The 19,574-nt window shown below is 42.3% G+C and overlaps 2 protein-coding genes across 2 annotated transcripts in view; one reads left to right on the plus strand and one right to left on the minus strand.

The window, feature by feature from the left end:
- Positions 1 to 9,064, minus strand: part of Nudt21 (nudix hydrolase 21) — a 16,760-nt gene extending 7,696 nt beyond the window's left edge. Inside the window, exons 1-4 of the mRNA XM_021220335.1 lie at positions 8,797 to 9,064; positions 4,237 to 4,437; positions 3,214 to 3,277; positions 1,852 to 1,941 (exon numbers count right to left, since the gene is read on the minus strand). Of these exons, the coding sequence (XP_021075994.1) occupies positions 1,852 to 1,941; positions 3,214 to 3,277; positions 4,237 to 4,437; positions 8,797 to 8,912 (471 nt within the window). The 5' untranslated portion in view covers positions 8,913 to 9,064. The remainder of the gene's footprint in view (positions 1 to 1,851; positions 1,942 to 3,213; positions 3,278 to 4,236; positions 4,438 to 8,796) is intronic.
- Positions 9,065 to 9,211: 147 nt separating this feature from the next.
- The window catches only part of Ogfod1 (2-oxoglutarate and iron dependent oxygenase domain containing 1), a 25,711-nt gene continuing 15,348 nt past the window's right edge, over positions 9,212 to 19,574 (plus strand). Inside the window, exons 1-4 of the mRNA XM_021220503.2 lie at positions 9,212 to 9,455; positions 11,246 to 11,391; positions 16,889 to 16,935; positions 18,012 to 18,112. Of these exons, the coding sequence (XP_021076162.1) occupies positions 9,302 to 9,455; positions 11,246 to 11,391; positions 16,889 to 16,935; positions 18,012 to 18,112 (448 nt within the window). The 5' untranslated portion in view covers positions 9,212 to 9,301. The remainder of the gene's footprint in view (positions 9,456 to 11,245; positions 11,392 to 16,888; positions 16,936 to 18,011; positions 18,113 to 19,574) is intronic.

The following is a 19,574-nucleotide window of genomic DNA, read 5'->3' on the forward strand; positions in this document are numbered from 1 at the left end:
AAAAAAAAAAAAAAAAAGAAAAAAAAGAAAAGAAAAAGAAAAAAGAAAGAAAGAAAAAACAACAACAACAACAACAACAAAAAAAAACACTTCACCGTGAATTTACTGTTAAAGGTGAATTTTACTTACTATAATTCTACTTCTACATATTTTAAATTTTTTCTCTTAAAAGAAACAGGGTGGGCTGGAATTAACCCTGCATACCTAAGACCTGGTTCAATCCTTAACACTTGAAAAGGGAAACAGAATCATCCTGAAACTGTGGTTTACTGTCTTGGCATAATGTAACCCCAATGCTTTGGAGATAGAGGGAGAATAGTTGAAGTCCAGACTTGGCTATCCATTACATTCAATATACATCACATCACATCACATACATGCATCGACACACATATACATTCATATACATGCATACATAAGACACACATACAAAAAGTAAAAGAAGGAAACTGCTTGGCTTTGTAATGTTTTCTAAATCTAAATTAAAGAGTTAAGAAAACAAAATTAAAAGTCAAGGTCCACTTTGATCTTTTTAAAATTTTAAACATTTCCACTTGTTTCTTTTGTGTTTGAGGGGAAGTGTGGTGGTTTGTATATGTTTAGGTTAGGTCAGGGAGTGGCTATGTTTAGGTATGGCTCCCATGGACTCATATGCTTGAACAAGCCTATGGGGACCAGAGAGTCTTGTTAGAGTAGGTGTGTCACTGTGGGCATGGGCTTTAATATCCTAGTCCTAGCTGCTTGGGTAGGATTCTGCTAGCAGCCTTCAGATGAAGATGCAGAACTCTCAGCTCCTCCTGCACCATGCCTGCCTGGATGCTGCCATGTTCCTACCTTGGCAATAATGGACTGAACCTCTAAACCTATATGCCAGCCTTAATTAAATGTTGTCCTTGTAAGAGTTGCCTTGGTCATGGTGTCTCTTCAAATCAATAAAACCCTAAGAGAGGGAGGGTCCCATTTTCAGCACCCGTGGTAACTAACAACCACCTTAACTGTACTTTCTGGGACCCAGTTCCTCCCTCTGACTCCCCAGGCATCAGACATATACATATACAGACACACACTCACTCAAGAAAGGAAAAAGGTGTTTGGTCTTAAAAATGGTTTTTAAATCAAAATTAAGAAATGAGAATAAGAAATGGGAAGCTGAGGTCTACTCTGATTATTTTTTCATTTTTTATTTAAAAAAAATCTCCACTTATGGGGCTGAAGAAATGGCTCAGCAGTTAAGAACACTGGCTGTTTTTCCAAAAGACCTCCGTTCAATTCCCAGCACCCCCAAAGCAGCTCACAACTGTAACTATAGTTTCAGGGCTTTTGACACCTACACAGACAAACATGCAGGCAAAACACTGACCAAAAAATAAACAAAACCAAAAAGACTTCTAATATTTCTTTTTTAAAAAAGGTGTGTGTGTGGGGGGGGTGGTATTGAAGAGATGGCTCAGCAGTTAAGGTCACTCACTGGCTGCTCTTGAGGGCCCAGGTTCAATTCCTAGCATCCAAATGGCAGCTCGCTACCATATGTAACTCCAACCTCCAGAGGTCCGGCATCCTCTATGTCTTTCACAGGATACATACATTCAGGCAAAACACACAGACACATAAAGATAAATTCACCTTAAAAAAAAAATGTTTTCACTTAAGAGTGTGTGTGTGTGTGTGTGTGTGTGTGTGTAGATGCCACAACACTGTCCTCTCCTTCTACCATGTGAGTTCCAGAGATCAAGCTTGGGTCATGAAGCTTGGCAGCAAACCCACCGAGCCACCTTACTAGCCCTTAGCCACTCTTTAAATGTCTTGAATTAGTGAGTTTTCTGCTTTACCAAATGCTTGGTGAACACTGACCTGAGGAGGTTCAAAATTTGGTCTCCACCAGTTCCCAATGCAGTCATCAATGACCCAGTCTTGCAGGACTCCATCTTGACGTCCCAGTATCTGTGCAAAGAAGTATAGTAATGAATGCACACACCTGAGAATTCCCTTCTGGGTCCAGTTGTTTTGCCCAGTATTTGTCTCTATGTTGACCAGTATTTCTTTTTTCCTTAGAATATTAAGACAGGCAGGACACTGCCATGATGCCTGCACTGTACTCCAACTGTGACGATCATATAACACATCTGTTAAACTAATGAATCAATACCATACCAAAGAAACCCAGACAGTTGTTGGGGATCTTTAATTTCTGCACCTAATGTCCCTTTTCAGGCCCAGGATCCCATCTAAGATACGATACTTAAATCATCAGTTTCCCTGAGGACAGTGACAGTTCTGTTAGTTTGATGATCTTGACAGTTTTGAGAAATGCTAGTCAGGATTTTTGATTAGTACTTCTAAGTGACACCAAGATTCTGGCACGGGAGACAATAGAGGTAAAATGCCATTCTAATAGGATATCAAATCATATGAAAGGGTCATGTCATCAATATGACTCACTGCTAATATGAACCATGATTACTTATCTGAGGTAATGTTTTTATTCCCACATTATCTGAGAGCTCAGATCAGTTTTCAGTTCCAATAGCAACCATTACCATCTCCTTTTCCTCTATCAGTCTGTTCTGCTCTGGCAACAGCCCAGTTCACAGCTGAGCACAAGGCCTTCTTTGGCCTGTCTCCTATAGCACTGGACATTCATGGTCTGATTATTATATTATTCCTGCCTTATTCCTTCATCTTGAAAGCAAAGTTTCTCTATTGTCTCCTGAGAATTGGTATAAGACACAGTACAGTTTTGAAATTTCTGCAGGAGTTAAAATAATTATTTTTTCCTACGGTTGCTTTACAGAGCATATAGAGATCACAGGACAACTTTGTGGAGTCAAGTTTGGGTTCTGGAGATGGAGTCCACATCATCAAGCTTGGTGACAAGCACCTTTACTAACTGAGCCATCCCACCTGCCCTGCTAAAGTCTTCTATGTGGCCCCTTGATTCACAGGTACAGCACTTCCTCTATTACTCTGAAAGTATCATGGTTTTTGTGACTCATTTAGCTTCCATTTTAGCTGAATTCCTTTTGCTTTTCTAGACTGTATTTTCGTAAAAAGCTCTCCAGAAAACAATCTATTCAGATTTAAGTTCTACTTACTGACTAAAAACTGCTCAAATTAAATTTATTTGTACAAGACACATGAGAATTTGATTATTTATTAAGTAGGCAGTATTCAGATGGGCAATAAAAGTGTGAAAGTGGTTAAACAGAAAACTACCTCTGTCATTAGGCGTTTTAGTCCTTCAACTTCATCTTCTCCTGGGTTAAGTTCACCACCAGGTCTGTAAAAGTTAACAAGTTCAGGTTGAATACAATTGAATACAATTTGGGGATAATAGCAAGAACATAATAACCTTCATTTCAGTCAGGTAACTGATAAGACACATTTCAGTGACATCTGATAAGCAATCAAAACAAGGGCCAAAGGTGGGGGTGGGGTGCTGGGAGTTGAATCTATAATGTTAAGTACCAGACCACTGTATACAATCTTTAGTTCAAACAGCAAAACTAGTGTATATATAATGAGCACAATCACTAGCCAACAATCCAAGACAGCCTCCTCACAGGAAAGCTAGATCTAATGAGTGTAGCACTCAAATCCCCAGAGAACAGACTACATTCTTAGATCTGAAGAACGGGACATTTTCTTTTCTTCCTTTCCTTTTTTTTTTTTTTTTTTTTTAAAGATTTATTTATTTATTTTATGTATATGAATGCACTGTAGCTGTACATATGGTTGTGAGCCACAATGTGGTTGCTGGGAATTGAATCTCCCGTCCCCATCAGATCTCATTACAGATGGTTGTGAACCACCATGTGGTTGCTGGGAATTCAACTCAGGACCTTCAGAAGAGCAGTCAGTGCTCGTAACCACTGGGCCATCTCTCTAGTCCTGAATGGGACATTTTTCAAGAATGGGACATTTTTTTAGTTTTGAGGCCTTTCTTTTTGGCACTGACCAGTAGGCAAGTAAATATTTAGAGTCATAAACTCAAGTGATTAGGCTACATGAAAACAACTGAATTCAGTAACATTCCCATCACTTTGAGAAACTGAGTTTGGCCTAATGTAGCTCTATGGAAAGGAAATAAGCATTGTACTGGAGAAAAATAATGACTTTTCTTCAAAGACTCATTCATAGTATTGCTTTAAATAAATAAAGGTTAAACTTGTATTTTAAGCTGTATTAAAACAGCCATTTTTTACATGTTGTCTTGCTGTTATTTCCAACACTACTTACAATTTGAAGAAAGTTGTCCCCAGCTGTAGCAGTAACACGTGGGGCAGGCGGTGTTCGTGCACAATCAGAACCCCTTCTACAGTCCTTCTCATCCCAATCTTATCGAATTCCTCCCTCATGCGCTGAAATCTGGCTGCAACAGAGCTGTCCTTCTCATAGAGGGGCTCCTTCGTACCAAAAGTATAATTGGTAAGCGGGTACCTGGGAGCCAAATACAAGCATTAGCATGAGACCCAATGGTCTTACTTACCAGGGCAGTTCAAAACAACACATACAGAAACCATACACACACATACAAAACTACACTGTGCCAGACCAGCCAAAGCTTCGTAAGCAGCGATGAGAGAGCAGAGAGCAGAGTACTACTGCTGCCTGATTCCTGAACCCAGAACCTCCATTCCTCAGTCACAGACAGCACTGCCCTAAGGTCCCTGAAATGCTTTAGCAAAGTGTTTATCTATACTGGTTTTAGATCATTTCATGGCACTGATACCAGAAGTAGCAGCCTGGTTCCTCTGACTAATCTAGTTATAGCTTCTATTAACCAGCCTGTACTAACAGCTAATCTGTTTTCTCCTATGTGCTGAGCCACCACTGTCCATCAGCAACTCTCTAGTTGCTTTCCTCTTAATATCTTTAAAAAAAGAGTGTTTGTACACATATATGTATGGTGTTCTATAATGTGTTTCTGTGCTCTCCTTTCACCATGTGGGTTCTGGGGAACTGAACTCACATCAATAGTCTTAGCAGCAAGCACTCCCATCCACAAAGCCACCTCACTGGTGGTGCCCATTATTTTCTGTTCCTCCCAGTTAACAAATACTAAGATTTGTCTAGTTCCTTTTTGGATCAACTTTATGTCTTCAGTTAATGCTGCTTGTTTTTTCAAAGAGCTGACCTGGAACCCACTTGTTTATCAGGCTGGCCTTAACACCGAGACCCACCTGCCTCATCCCTCCCAAGTGTTGGGATTAAGGTCATGTACTACCATGGCTGAGACCTGTTTTCTTTTTCCCTCTGAGCCTTGTGTAAGAGAACCCAAACTGTGACTTAAAGTGTTAGACTTCACCTTGCTTCTTAGTAAAGATCAAACCCATATTTACATTTTACCACACAGTCTACCTTGCAACCCCTTGAATATAGTTTTTTCTCCCAGTAAGAACATTTTGACTGAACATGGCTAATCCCAAAGTATTTCATCTACCAAAAACCCCTTGACATAGGCCTGGGAAGACAGTAAAGTTCTTGTCAAGCAAACATGAGGACCTAAATTCAATCTCCAGCTCCCACTGTTGGAGAAGGTTTTGTGCACTGTCTTCTCAGATGCTGATTTCTATGCCCAGACACCTGGTTACAGTCCTGACAATGGCATGGCCAAGCATCTTCCGTCTCAATGTTATGTAAAAACTGTTTTCCATTACCTCTGATGCGTTAATAAGGAGCTGATGTGCAAATCAGCTGGGCAGAAGAGAATAGGGCAGGACTTCTGATCCCAGTCTGTGGTCTCAAGAGGATAGAGAGAAGGAAGAAGGTGGAGAGAGCAACCATGGCCATGAGGACACACATGGACCAGACTAAGCTAGGGTGAGATTCAGACAAAAGATCATTTGGCTGGGTATTGGCAGCCTAGCTGAATTAGAATAGCTCAGAATCTGCATGGCATAGTGCCTGCAGCTTGTTAATAAGAATACCACAACCTTTTATTCAGGATAAAGTAGGCACTGAAATGTTTTGTCATTACCTGGGAGCAAAGGGGAGAAGAGAGGATTAAAAAAAAACCAGAACTACATTTACAACCTACCAAAAACAAACAATAAAACCCACCAACCAACACACACACAATCTGAGCACAGTGGTCTCAATGTTGTGGAGGTGAAGACAGATGTATTTTGGGGGTTCACTAGCCAACCAGCCTAGCTTACCCTGCAAGTTCAAGGATGGTAAGGGACTCTCATCTCAAAAAAAAAAAAAAAAAAAAAAAAAAAAAGTGGGAAGGGAGGGGCTGGAGAGATAGAATTTGTAGGCACACCTGCAAACACTACAAAACTAGGCTGGGGAGATGCTCATGTGTAAAGCACCTGACATGCAAACTGTATCTGAGGTCCAATCTCCAGAACCCATGCAAAGCTGGCTACAGTAGGAACTCCTGAAAGCCCCGTGCTCCCACAGCAAGATGGAGGGCAGACAGAAAAATCCCTGGAAGCTTATGAGTCAGGTAACCTGGTGCAGCAGATCAAATGAGACCCTATTCTCCAACAAGGTGGACTGACTCCTGAGATTGTCCTGACTTCCACACGCGTGCTGTGACTCAGGCACAACATACATTCACAAATGCTGTGAACACACACACATATACCCCACATACACAACTATATATATCTGCATGAAAGCATATAGCACACATGTGCAACATGCACAAAAACAAAACAAAACAAAACCCTCTTGATGGTAATAGACAACTACATACTCTACTCAGTTGTTCTTGAGAAGGGAAATCAAGGTAGCCAAAAGGAAAAGATTAATTCCAGAAGTCAAATTCTAAACATAAAGTAGCTCTAAAATAATAAAAACATACCATTTTCAGGGGACTTTAAAGACTATCAACACTTTCTGCGGTAGATCCAAAAATGAATCTTATAACAACAATATTAGGAAGAAGTTACTATACAGTTTTATGTACTGTACAATGCATTACATGTGTCAACGTTTGGTTTCCCCAACCTACATTAGAAAGAATTGAGACTAGCCCAACACATTTCTATTGCAAGGGCTATCTCCTACATCACAGGATCTCAGTGGAACGAAATGTTCCAATTTCCAGCTGTGAAATCTGAGCAGCAGTCATATTATATTCTCCACCACATCATACTGTGGGCATCTCAAAGCAGAGTATGCATCTACACACCAGGCCATGTGCATGCACACAGTGGTACACCGGGACCCATCCAGTGTTTTCTGAATGGGAATGGACTGCAGAAACAAAAGATGTACTTTTTACTTTTTTTTTTGTTTGTTTTTTGTTTTGTTTTGTTTTTCCAGACAGGGTTTCTCTGTATAGCCCTGGCTGTCCTGGAACTCACTTGGTAGACCAGGCTGGCCTCGAACTCAGAAATCCGCCTGCCTCTGCCTCCCAAGTGCTGGGATTAAAGGCCTGGGCCACCAGGCCCGGCGTACTTTTTACTTAATGGGTAACTCACCCAGGTGAACTCAAGTTCACAGCACAGCAATTTTACTTCTCAACACTGCATTTACATAGGAAGCAAAAGTAACATGCTCAACCTGCAAAACCGCTTGCTGAAAGCACATCTATTTCAACAAATGGCTGATGTGAACAGACCCAGTAATCAAGGAGAGTTTAGATAAGACCTATGGTGAAGTCATGCGGAACTTGTGCTTCCAATTTTTCACTTTTTTGAGGTGCTGGAGATAGAATCCAGGGCATTCCACACACTAGGCAAACCCACTGCCAGTTAGCAAACAACTCCTGCACTCCTCCATTTTTTTTAAAGGCGCACTAGCCTCTCCCATTTTATGGGAATCTTATAAGTGACAGGAAATTAAAGTGCTACTGTGTATTGTGGGACAAAAGTAAATTTGCACAGACACGACTGTCAACTATTTCCACATTTTATAAATAGTAGTAGTTGTTCTTGAGAACAGTTCTCAAGAGCTCAAGAAGTTTTCAACTTCATGTCACATTTAGTTCTAGGAGGAAAAAGAAAGGTTTATTTATTTGAATATGAAACTAAATGACTTACCCAAACCCCACTCTCAGGAAACTCTTGCACATTTTAAACAAATAACCAGTCTTTAGACCTCTTCCCATTAGAATCAGCTCCACACTGGGGAATGAGGTACCAAACATTATATAAACTATATCCCAATCTCAATTTCTTACCACAACAAAATTCTGTTCGAGTGATCCCGAAATGCAATCATTTGCTTAAGAAAAAGGCTTGTTGAAAACAAAACAGCCTGCAAACAGGCTGTCTGGGCAACAAGTAACTGAACCAACCTCTGAAAGTACAGACAACAGAGTGTGTACTCCCGATTTAGATCTACTGGGAGTCTGCAATGATACTGTATGTTGTCACTTTGGTAGACAAGACATACAAATGCAAAAAGGTAGAGCAAACAGCGCGAAAAATGAATAAAATGTGGCCACTGGATGGAACACTACACAACATTTAAAGAAAAAAAAAAAAAAAACCTAGGATGTCAGAGGTTAATCTGGAAAAACTTAATGTCAAAGAAATGTACACCCTACAAAACTGAGAGATGTTCAAATAAAACACAAATTCATGTGCGGTGAAACAACCAGCAACGGACTGAAAGGATACACACATTAGGAATTCAAAGCAAACGCTGGTTCTAACCATAATTGAATGAAGGGAAAGGGGGAACGAACCTCGCTTTTAAAATAGGAAAACTGCCCAAGTCGGGGTCGAGAAACGGATCTAGGAAAGAAAGCGCGCATCCCGGAAGGGACTAGCCGCACCCGGGGTGAGGGAGGAGCGCGCCCGTGGAGAGGCTCGGCGGCCGAGGCCGCGCCGCACTTACAGGTTAATGGTGCGCTCCAGGGTGAGGGGCTTGGTCTGCTGGATGTACTTGTTGCCGAACTGGTTGACGCCCCGGGGCCAGCCCGTCTGCGAGCGGTTGGGCGGCACCACGGACATGCTGGTGAACAGCTCCGACGCCGGCGACGTGCAGAAAGCGGGGGCCCGGGGAGACGTCCGCGGGGCGGGCAGCGGTTATCTGCGGCCCGCTCAGTAGCCACCGCCCGCCATTAACAGTCGCGAGCAAGAGGCGCGGAACACACGCAGGAAGTGAATACGCTCCGGCGGCAGGAAGTTGGGAGGCAGGTCACTGCGACCATTCGACCAATTGCTGGCGGTGTGACGCAATATGATGATCTTCCATTGGTTACTTTTGTGGAGATCCCGCCTCCTTGTGCTCTACTGCCTTTCCATTGGGTAACTAAAGAAGGAGGATTTTCGGGAACTGTAGTTTCTGGAGGGAAGTAGCGTCCTGACTTCCTTGGCGTGGGTCTGTGCACGTTGAGAAGATGAACGGGAAACGGCCGGCGGATCCTGACCCAGCGCGGCCAATGAAGAAGGGAAAGAAGCAAGTATCGGCAGAGTTTTCGGACGCTGTCACTGAAGAAATCCTGAGGAAGCAGGTGGCTGAGGCCTGGAGCTGCCGGACCCCGTTCAGCCATGGTAATGAGGTGCTGTGAGGGAGGCGCGGCTGCAAGAGGTGTAGGGAGAATCGCAGCCACCTCCGACCCCGGCGCCGACTGCTGCTCGGTTCATTCCAAATTCTGCTTGATTTGACAAGCCTGGGGAGGAAAATAAATATAAGCTCCCGACAGTATGGGGAAGTGGGAGACATGTCGACTGGGGGTTGAATTCTAGAATCAGAGGTCACTCAGAATCCTTCTGCTGATTGTACGTCATTGGGCAATGCATATAACTTTGCTTAAGGGCCAGCTTCTTCGTTTATAAAACGGAATCGTTAATAGCATTCCCCCTCTGAGAGATGGGATTGACAAACTAATGTCTGTAGACATTCATAAATGTTTCCTTGAGAACCGGTAAATAGCTTGCTAGGGTCACGCTCCGCTGTTACGTGATCATCTAACCCACGCTGGTGTTGAGAGCTGCCAGAGAAGCAAGCACCTGGATTTACCAGTTTTCACATACCTTGTCGTTGGCCTAAGTGACTCACAAAACCATCATATCTTAAAAGGGACCATCATTCCAGACATAGTTACAAGTTATTACCTTAACAGTGTGAATCTGGCTGGGTTCGTCTTGAATTTTCCCAGACTTGCCGATTGTCTGTTTCATTTGAGTGTTTAAACAGGGGAACCCCCGGGCACTCATGACGCAGACAGAAGATGATTACATAAAATGCAGGCTCCGGCTGCCCAGAGACTTCTTAGTTTCTTTGTCTGTTGCAAAGGCGTAGTAACTGTATTGTCTATTCCTCCGTTGTAGAGAATATAAATGAAATAATGCTTGTAAGGCTCCACTGGTTCAGGATTGGTTGTTACTCATAATCTAGTGGAAGTGAAATCAATTAGAAGAGGTTAAAAACCACCTGTTGTTGTTGTTTTTTTGTTTTTTTTTTTAATGTCACTACACCCCACCCCCCAGACACCTCATCCCCAGAAATTGGGGAAAAGAAAGGGCAGTATTTTTTTTTTTTTTTTTTTTTTTCTTTTTTTTTGTATGATTTGGAAACCTTTTTTTTAGTTTTTTTGATGCAGGGTTTTTCTGGGTAGCCCTGGCTGTCCTGGAACTCACTCTGTAGACCAGGCTGGCCTCAAACTCAGAAATTCTGCCTCTGCCTCCCAAGTGCTGGGATTAAAGGCGTGTACCACCTGACTCAGCTGTTAAAGCTAGGTTCACAACCAAAAATATAAGAAAGGGCAGTATTAAAGAGAAATAGCCAGCCAGTTTTGCTACTCTTGTTTAATTTGCTAGTCTTTGTTTTACTTCGCTCTGGAGAGAATGAGTTAAGAATCTAAAATGTGGGGCTGGAGAGAGATGGTTCAGTGTTTAAGAGCACTGACTGTTCTTGCACAGATCCTGAGTTCAATTCTCAGCAACCACATGGCTCACAACATCTGTAATGGGATCTGATGCCCTCTTCTGGTGTGTCTGAAGAGAGCGGCAGTGTACTCATGTACATAAATAAATGAATAAGGCTTAAAAGAAAAAGAATCTAAAAATGCATTCGACGCGAGAGTCAGTAAACTAAATAACTTAAAATAAAAACCAAGAGCTTCCACTGGTATTGTCTTTTCCACTCATTAACGCCTACCATGGAAGCACAGTATCTGAGAACAGTAGTTTTGAATGAGCACAGTTCTTCATGAATTTTAGACTTTAACTATTGGGCTATCAGAACTTCATGATGGTCTCTTCTTGTATTCTGTTATGCTACTTGGTGATCAGACATACAGAAGAGAGGAAAGACCAAGGTGCTGTTTTCCTTCCAACAGAAGCTATTGCCTTGGACGTGGATCCTTTCCTTCACTGTGTGATCCCAAACTTCATCCAAAGCCAGGACTTCCTGGAAGGACTTCACAAAGAACTTTTGAGCCTGGACTTCCATGAAAAGTACAATGATTTATATAAGTTCCAACAGGTAATTTATTCTCATTACATTCATTGTCTCTTCCACCTCAGAAATTCCTTAGCTATAAAATAATTCACTAATCGTGGCTGCAGAGATACCGTAGAGGTTAAGACCACTTATCGCTCTTCCGGAAGACCCAGTCAGTTCCCAGCACTGACTTCAGGGGATTCATGAACCTCTAAAATCACCCAATGTGCATACCCACAGACAGATAACGCATGAATCCATACAATTTATCTATTTATTTATTAAGACTCAAGGTTCTAGACTAGGTTTGCTTTCAAGCATCTTCACCTTGGCATTGTCGAACATTCCTTTAACATGACCTTACTGAGTGTTGACCGGGTATTAATTGCTGTGACTGTTATAAGGGAGATTTTTGACAAAGTTCTGCCCTCTAACATCTACAGTAATAAAGATGATAGTGACAGAAATGAAGAAGAAATGCTTTAAGCTCGTGAGTGGACCATAAACAACGGGATGACATATACTTGGGCGGTGGCATGGTGGAGAGTCTTCTATTTCAGTATAATAGCCACTCAAACTCTTGAGTTCATATATATCTAGTAGGAAGGGAAAACTGTTTTTCCTTTGGGGAGTAGCAGTGCTGTTTTGATCCCAACTCTGTGAGTACACTAAGCACATGCTCCACTTCACCCCCAATTTTCCGTTCTTCTTTGGTGGAGAATATAAGTTAGCAAAAGGGATTATCTTGAAGTCAAAGTGTTTTTTTCCTACTCTTGGAAGACAGCCCTGTCTAGCACAGAAGTACAAGTGATTGGTTTCCCAGTATGAAGCCGTCTATAACACATGGATCATCGCTCTCTCACAAGCTCTCGAGGCTGCCAGGGTTGAAACATTCAAAAAGGGGCTGCAGAGATGGCTGAACAGATTAAGCATCCTGGCTGCTCTTTCAGGGGACCTGCATTCCGGTCACGGCACCTAAATGGTTGTCCCCACCCACCTATAACTCCAATCCTGGGGACTGGATATGCATGAATACACACCCAAACATGTCAGATAGAATTAAAATAAAATGACGAAGCAGATGAAGAATTATCTCTGCTTTCTTTGCATTTCCCCCTTGATTTTATCTGGAATAAGAGAGTGATTGTCATCTTATTCTTTTACGCTGTAGCTGATCATCTGTTCAGATCCTACCCCACTCCAATTTGTAGACCTTGTACATATGATTGAATTATCCAACATAAATACTCACATGATGAGACACTCAGAAATTCTGATGAAAGTCATCCTTTTATCCAAGTAAAGTTTATTAGATTAATGAAAAACCAGTTATATGCTGCTATAATATCAACTTTTCAACCCTAAGCAATGTCTAATTACTAAGTTGAGGGGTGTGTGTGTGTGTGTGTGTTCAGCAATGTGGATGTACATGTGTGCCTTTTCTCGGGCACTATCCACCTTTACTTTGAATCAGTTTCTCATTGGCCTGAAGCGCATCATCAAGTAGGCCAGGCAGGCTGACCAATGACCGTAGCCCTGAGATTGTAAGCACATGCCAGCTTCTTCTCTGTGGGTTCCGGGGATTCAACCTACATCCTTGTGCTGGTCAGGCAAGCATTGTGATGACTGAGCTCTCTCCTCATCCTCAGGATGGTTTTTATTTGATGCTGTTTGACAAAAGAAAGTATTCTGTTGATATGAAATCAGAATGAGAAAAACAAACAAACAAACAATGGCTGTGGGTGGTAAACAAGAGAAAAACTATTGCCTATTGTAAAATCATTTTTACCTTGCTACTTTTAGGAAGGATCTCTTCACCTGTATACCTCTTTGCATTTGCTATAAATTTAGCAGATAATTGGGTCTCTGACATACTCTAACCATCTAATGTGTCATAGTTTATATACACCTGGCCCAGGGAGTGGCCCTGTTGGAGTAGGTGTGGCCTTTTTGGAGTAGGCGTGTCACTACGAGTGTGGGCTTTAAGACCCTCATCTCACTGCCTGGAAGCCAGTATTCTGCTAACCGCCTTCAGATGGATGTAAAACTCTCAGCTCCTTCTGTACCATGCCTGCATGGATGCTGCCATGTCCCTACCTTGATGATAATGGATTGAACCTCTGAACCTGTAAGCCAGCCTCAATTAAATGTTGTCTTTTTTTAAGAGTTGCCTTGGTCATGGTGTCTGTTCACAGCATAATGCACTTATCATTAGGATTTATGTAATAGTCTATATATTTTAAGCATTACTAAATGCATACTTTATAACAGCCCAAGTGTTTCAATCATTAAGTTCTCATCAGAGTCCTGTGAAGGAAGAGTACTGCCGTTCCTGTTTTGTAAGTAGGAAGCTACATACATTTTTCCTTCAGTTCAGGGTTGTCCCTTTAAAGTAACAATAACAGAAACCTATTGGATTTTTCTTTTCATTAAAAGATTTTCAATCAAATGAAAATTTAGAAGCTCTGGAGCTAACTTTCCCTTCTATTTCCATCCTGGTTTTTGTTTGTTTGCTCGTTTGTTTTGAGATTAGTTTGATTTGGTGAGATTTGTTTGATTGTTTGTTTAGAGCCTGGGTCTCTAGCTAGAGGCAGGGCTAGCCTGAAACTGACACTCCTCCTGCCTGTACCTCCCCGGTAGGGAGGCCCCAGGCCTGTGACACCAGCCTGCACAGTTCTTAAAACTGCAAACTGCTTCAAGTCCTCATCCTCCTGTCAGCACACACTATCACGCTTTTGACTTTATCGCTGCCCTAGAACTATGACTATTGAGTCACTCCGGCCTCCACATAAGCAAATCCCATCGTCACTTGGCATTCTTTGACCTTTTATGAGGCTGACACATGCGCAGTATGCTACACAGGCAGGCAGTCCTCCATCTCTCAGAAGCATTTGCACTCCTTCCTGGAGACACCTTGCTCTTCTCCTTTCAGGGAACCATACTGACTTAATGATTTTTCTGTTTCTGTGAAGAGGCACTATCGCCAAAGCAACTTACAGAAGAAAGCAGTTAATGAGCGCTTACAGTCCCAGAGGGTTTAGAGTCCATGACCATCGTGGTAGCAAGTATAGTAGCAGGCAGGTAAGCACGATTCTAGAGCAATAGCTGAGAATTCAAATCACTCACAAGCACAAGGCAGAGAGCTATAACTAGAAATCGCGTGAACTTTAACATCAAAGCCCATCCCCAGTGACACACCTCCAACAATACCACACCTCCTGTTTCTTCCCAGTAGTCCACCCATTGGGAGCCAAGCCCGTGACAGCCAATCTCATTCAAACTACTACACAACACTCTCTTCATTTCTCTTTATTATTGTAGAGCACTTTTTCTTAGTTTCCTTTGCTGGGTTTTTTCTCTTATGACCACCAGTTTTTTAAAAAATTTTAATTAATATTATTGGGGGTGGCACAGTGGGTCGGTCAGTCAGAGGACAGCTCTGTGGAACTGGGCGTTGCCTCTCCTTCCACCTTCATGTGGGCTCCAGGTAGCACACTCTGGTCAGCAGGGTTTCACACATGCACCTTTACACACTCAGCCATCTCACCAGCCTATATAACCAACTTCCTAATGACAGAGTCCTTCTTAATGCCAGAACCGCTCAAGGATTGGATCTCTGAATAAGCTCGAACGCAGATTTCCATGGAGCCTCATAGCTTGCTGTCCCTTCCTGGATGTCTTCTAGGAGTCTCTGGATTAGGACCAACACTCAACTAATCTCCTTCGGCTGATTCTGTTGTTCCTCTTGGTCTCGGATCGAAACAAATCCATTCTTAACTCCCAGTTCACTCCTCATGCCCTGCCCACCACGGAAGCATCCTTCACTGTGTCCCAAAACACTTCCTACACTTCCACCATCATCAGAGTTCACCCCATCCAAGCTGTCTCTCTCACCATACTTACATATTGGAGTATTGCCAGTCTCCTACCTATACCCGCCTACGTAACTGTCACCATTAGTTACTTTCTGTAACTGGATTCAAGAGAAGTGGAAATTTAATGTTCACATCAAAACTTGCTTACAAATGTTCATAGAAGTACCGTTTGTAGTAGTTGTAAAGTAGAAGCAACTAGATGTCTGCCCACAAGTAATGGTAAACGAAATGCAGTACTCCAATCTAGCGGAGAGTAAGTCAGAGCTGCAACATGAGTAGAAACATTTTGGTAAATGACAGTAGCCAGACTCTGGGACTGGTGAGATAGTTCAGCAGATAGGAGCACTTGCCACTGAGTTCAGAGCCCACAGAAAAAGGCTTGATGTGGTGTCAAGCATCTGTAATCTCAGCCTCCTCTGGTGAGATGGGAGGTGGAGGCATGAAGCCTGTGGGCCAGCAAGCCTGGAGTCTGCAGTACAGTAGAAATAAGAGAGACCTTCCCTCAACAAGGTGCTGAACCCTGATATCCTGTGACAGTGACATAGCCATGGCACATTAGTATTACACATACTAATCACATATACACATACTAGTAATAATGGATATAAACAAGTTAAAATAAGCCAGACTCAAAATGTTAATTGTTACATAATTTCTTTTAAATGTCCACAATAGGCAGATCGGCCATAGAAACAAAAACTAGGGTGATGCTTCTTAAAAGCTAGTAGTAGAAAAGAATGGAGGCTGACTGCCTAATAGAGACAGGATTTCATTTTCTAGTGTTAAATTCTAGGCTTATGCAACATGGTTATCCGCATCATGAATGAGTGAAACCCATGAAATTATTTGCTTTCAAGTGGTTAAAATATTAGATTCTACACAATGAGGATTTCCTTTCAAGATTTTATCTCATGGGGGCTGGAGAGATGGCTCAGAGTTAACACTGGCTGCTCTTCCAGAGGTCTTGAGTTCGAGAACTAGCAACCATATGATGACTCATAGCCATCTATAATGAGATCTGGTGTGTAGGCAGAACACTGTATACATAGTAAAGAAATCTTTTTTAAAAAAAAAAAAAGATTTTTTACCTCATGTTCCTTCTTTGCCTGAAAACTAGTGACACGGGTGACAGCCAAAGTACACAGCATGGCTCCAGGCCAGCACAGTGCTTTGCGTTAGGCCTTTAAGCCTCATCTCCCTTTGCTTCCCATTTGATTTCCCCAGCCACTCGTTGTTGTTGTTGTTGTTGTTGTTGTTGTTGTTGTTGTTGTTGTTTTGCAGCAATTTGCCTCTTCCTCATTGAGGTCTAGCCTGGGTACTCTGCTTATCATTGCAGACCCTTCCTACTGTCAGCACAGCCCATTCCTCTCTGTCTGCAGTTGTCCTGTACATATGTCACCTTCATGCTAATAAATCACATTTTATGTCTACTCTATGTCTCCTTCAACAAACCTAAATTATTCTGTAATAACCACTTAGCTATTTGTTGATTGAGCAATGTACAGTCACGTGCCCATGTCAGAGCTGCAAAATGGAAAAAAAGTCACACATCAGACCAGGTAGTTCTCTCCAGAGCCTAGGCTCCTAGCCACAGAGTTCTACTATCAGTCCTCTTTGCATATTTAACAAGGAAATCTTTTTTTTTCCCCTCCTGTATGATCAAGTCTGATGATTTGAAGAACAGAAAAGAGCCTCATATCTCAGCTTTAAGGTAAGCAAATAATTACACTTGTTAGGTGCCAAATATGTGTTAGGCACAGCACTGAGTTTTAAATATTAGGTCATAAAGTCTATTTTGACATTTTTGTGTTTGGTAAAGGAGGTAACAAACCCTAAGAAACTAGATAACTTCTTTAAGACAACCCAACAGAAATTGAGAGAGCTAAGATACAAGTTTAAGCCTTGGATGGCTTGATCGCCCTCTCTCTCTCCCTCCCTCCCTCCCATCCTCACAACCTCCTTTCCTTTCTTATTCCCTTCATTCCAGACAGGGTCTCAGGCTGGTCTAGCACTGTCTATGCATGTAGCTGAAGCTGGCCTGAAAGTCACAGAAGTCCTCCTACCTCAGATTACCAAGTGCTGATTACAAACATGAGTCACCAGGCCTGACTCCAAATTCTTAATAATAAAATGTTTGGGGCTGGTGAGATGGCTCAGTGGGTAAGAGTACCCGATTGCTCTTGCGAAGGTTCGGAGTTCAAATCCCAGCAACCACATGGTGGCTCATAACCATCCATAACAAGATCTGATGCCCTCTTCTGGAGTGTCTGAAGACAGCTACAGTGTATTTACATATAATAAAATGTTTGGCTTTCTTAGTTATGGATGAAGCAAAGTAACAGTGGAGATAGCAGTTTCTGCTCATGAAGCTAGGAAGAACTAAGTCACATTCCAGTGTTGACAGGTAGATCCATTTTCAGACTGCCACAGTACTTTACAAGATAGTGTATCGAAACCCTTAAAAGTAGGTATTTAAAAAATTATTATGCTCATGAGTGTTTTGCCTGTGTGTGCATATGCACCATGTGTGTGCAGTGCCCATGGACATCAGAAGATGATATAGGAACCCCTGAAACTGGCGCACTAAGGTAGCTGGAGAGTTCCACTGTTTCTCTGGGAACTTGACACTCCACAAGTTTAAAGAGAGATAGAGCATCTCTCAGGGTCTCTCGAGTGAAACCTGAGAACTGGGCTCTTGAATTAAATGTGACCTTAAGAGAATATATACAGGAATAACACTGCTGCAGAGCTGTGGCCTCACACGCTGTCTTTTGTTCACACTTCTAGGAAACTTATGTTTGAAGATTTTCGGGCCTGGCTTTCTAAGGTCTCTGGCATTGACCTAGAACCAACCATTGACATGTCCTGTGCTAAATATGAGTTCACTGGTAAGGAGGCTGAAGCCCAGCTATCTCTAAAGATTTTGAGGCTTTAACTTCACCATGACGGGGAGGTAGCATCGGGGTACCAGGTAGCTTCAGGGTCTTCCTTGTAAGGACTCAGCTCATACACAGAAATAACCATCACACCACAAAGGGTAAGGTAATGGTTCTCTGTGGGTGTGTGGGAGCTATTGAACATATTTGCAGAAAAGTTCTCATACCAACCTGCACACAGTATTGTAAAACTCAGAAGTTGATGCTATAAATTGTGTTCTAAGGCTTCTAAAAGTTCCCATCTCCTTTAATACTGGCTTTCCATCTCTTATTTTGAATTTAGCAAGTGGATATAAGACATGAACACATAAATAGTAATAGTCCTGTCACCTGCCTTCCCTCCTCAGGGCTTTCTTTCTTTCGCCTTCCAGTTCCCCTTCAGAGCTCAGAAATGTGCCCTGGAATGTGTGTGCCTTTTTATAGAGAAGGGAAGGTCACTTAGCTTTGTCTTACTAAATTCTGACTCAGGTTTGCTATCATGTATGGTCTTGGGGAAGTCTAAGTTGGTAAAGCCTTTTGGAGATAAATTTAGTAATGCATGAGAAAAGCCATTAGGTATCTTCAGTACTTGTTCTTCTTTATTGTTTTGTTTTCTTTGAGACAGGGACTGACTTTGGTAATTAAGGCTGGCCTCAGTCTAACAGAGACCATCTGCCTCTTGAGTGACTTCACATCCAGCTTTTTTTTTTTTTAATTTGAAATAATTTCAAACTGAAATAGAAGAGTCAAGCATAGCACAAATAATTGTTTTCCCTATTTTACATGAAAGACAGTTGCAGTCCTGAGATTCCATAGGCCTGAACACTGCAGTCAGTCTTCCTCCATGAGAGTAATGAACTTCAGAGTCGGAAGCTCGACAGGCCCATGTTGTCCCCATCGAATTCATAGGCCTCATTTACTTGTTACTATTTGGTCTTTGAGGCAAAAGGACTGTATCCACTCATCCTGTCTGCTGGGCCTCCTGCACTCTAGAATAACCTCCTGGGCTCTCCTAGCCTTTCTGGACCTTGATGCTTCTAAAGACTTAGAGACAGTTATCTTTTAACAACTCCTTCAGTCTAGATTTACCTGGTGTTTCCTTATGACTGAGTGATTCTCCTTGAGACATGCATTTGGAAGGAGTGTCATAGCTAATGCTGAGCTTTTCTGAATCCTGCTGGATGGTTCAAAGTGACTCTGTATCATATCCTTAGTGATGGGACCTTGTGACCTTGGAGGACTTACAGGGAGGCCAGTCTCAGATTGCCATGCTTTCTTCCTATCCGCACATACTTTGTGCCGGGTGATGTTGCTGTTTGTTTTGTTGTTAGGATTGAACCAAGGGTCTCAACTTGCTAGGCAGATGCTACTCCTCAGTCCTTTCCTCTCCTCTCCTCTCCTCTCCCCTCCTCTCCTCTCCTCTCCTCTCCCCTCC

Source organism: Mus pahari, chromosome 20, assembly GCF_900095145.1.
Source record: "Mus pahari chromosome 20, PAHARI_EIJ_v1.1, whole genome shotgun sequence".
NCBI lineage: Eukaryota > Metazoa > Chordata > Mammalia > Rodentia > Muridae > Mus > Mus pahari.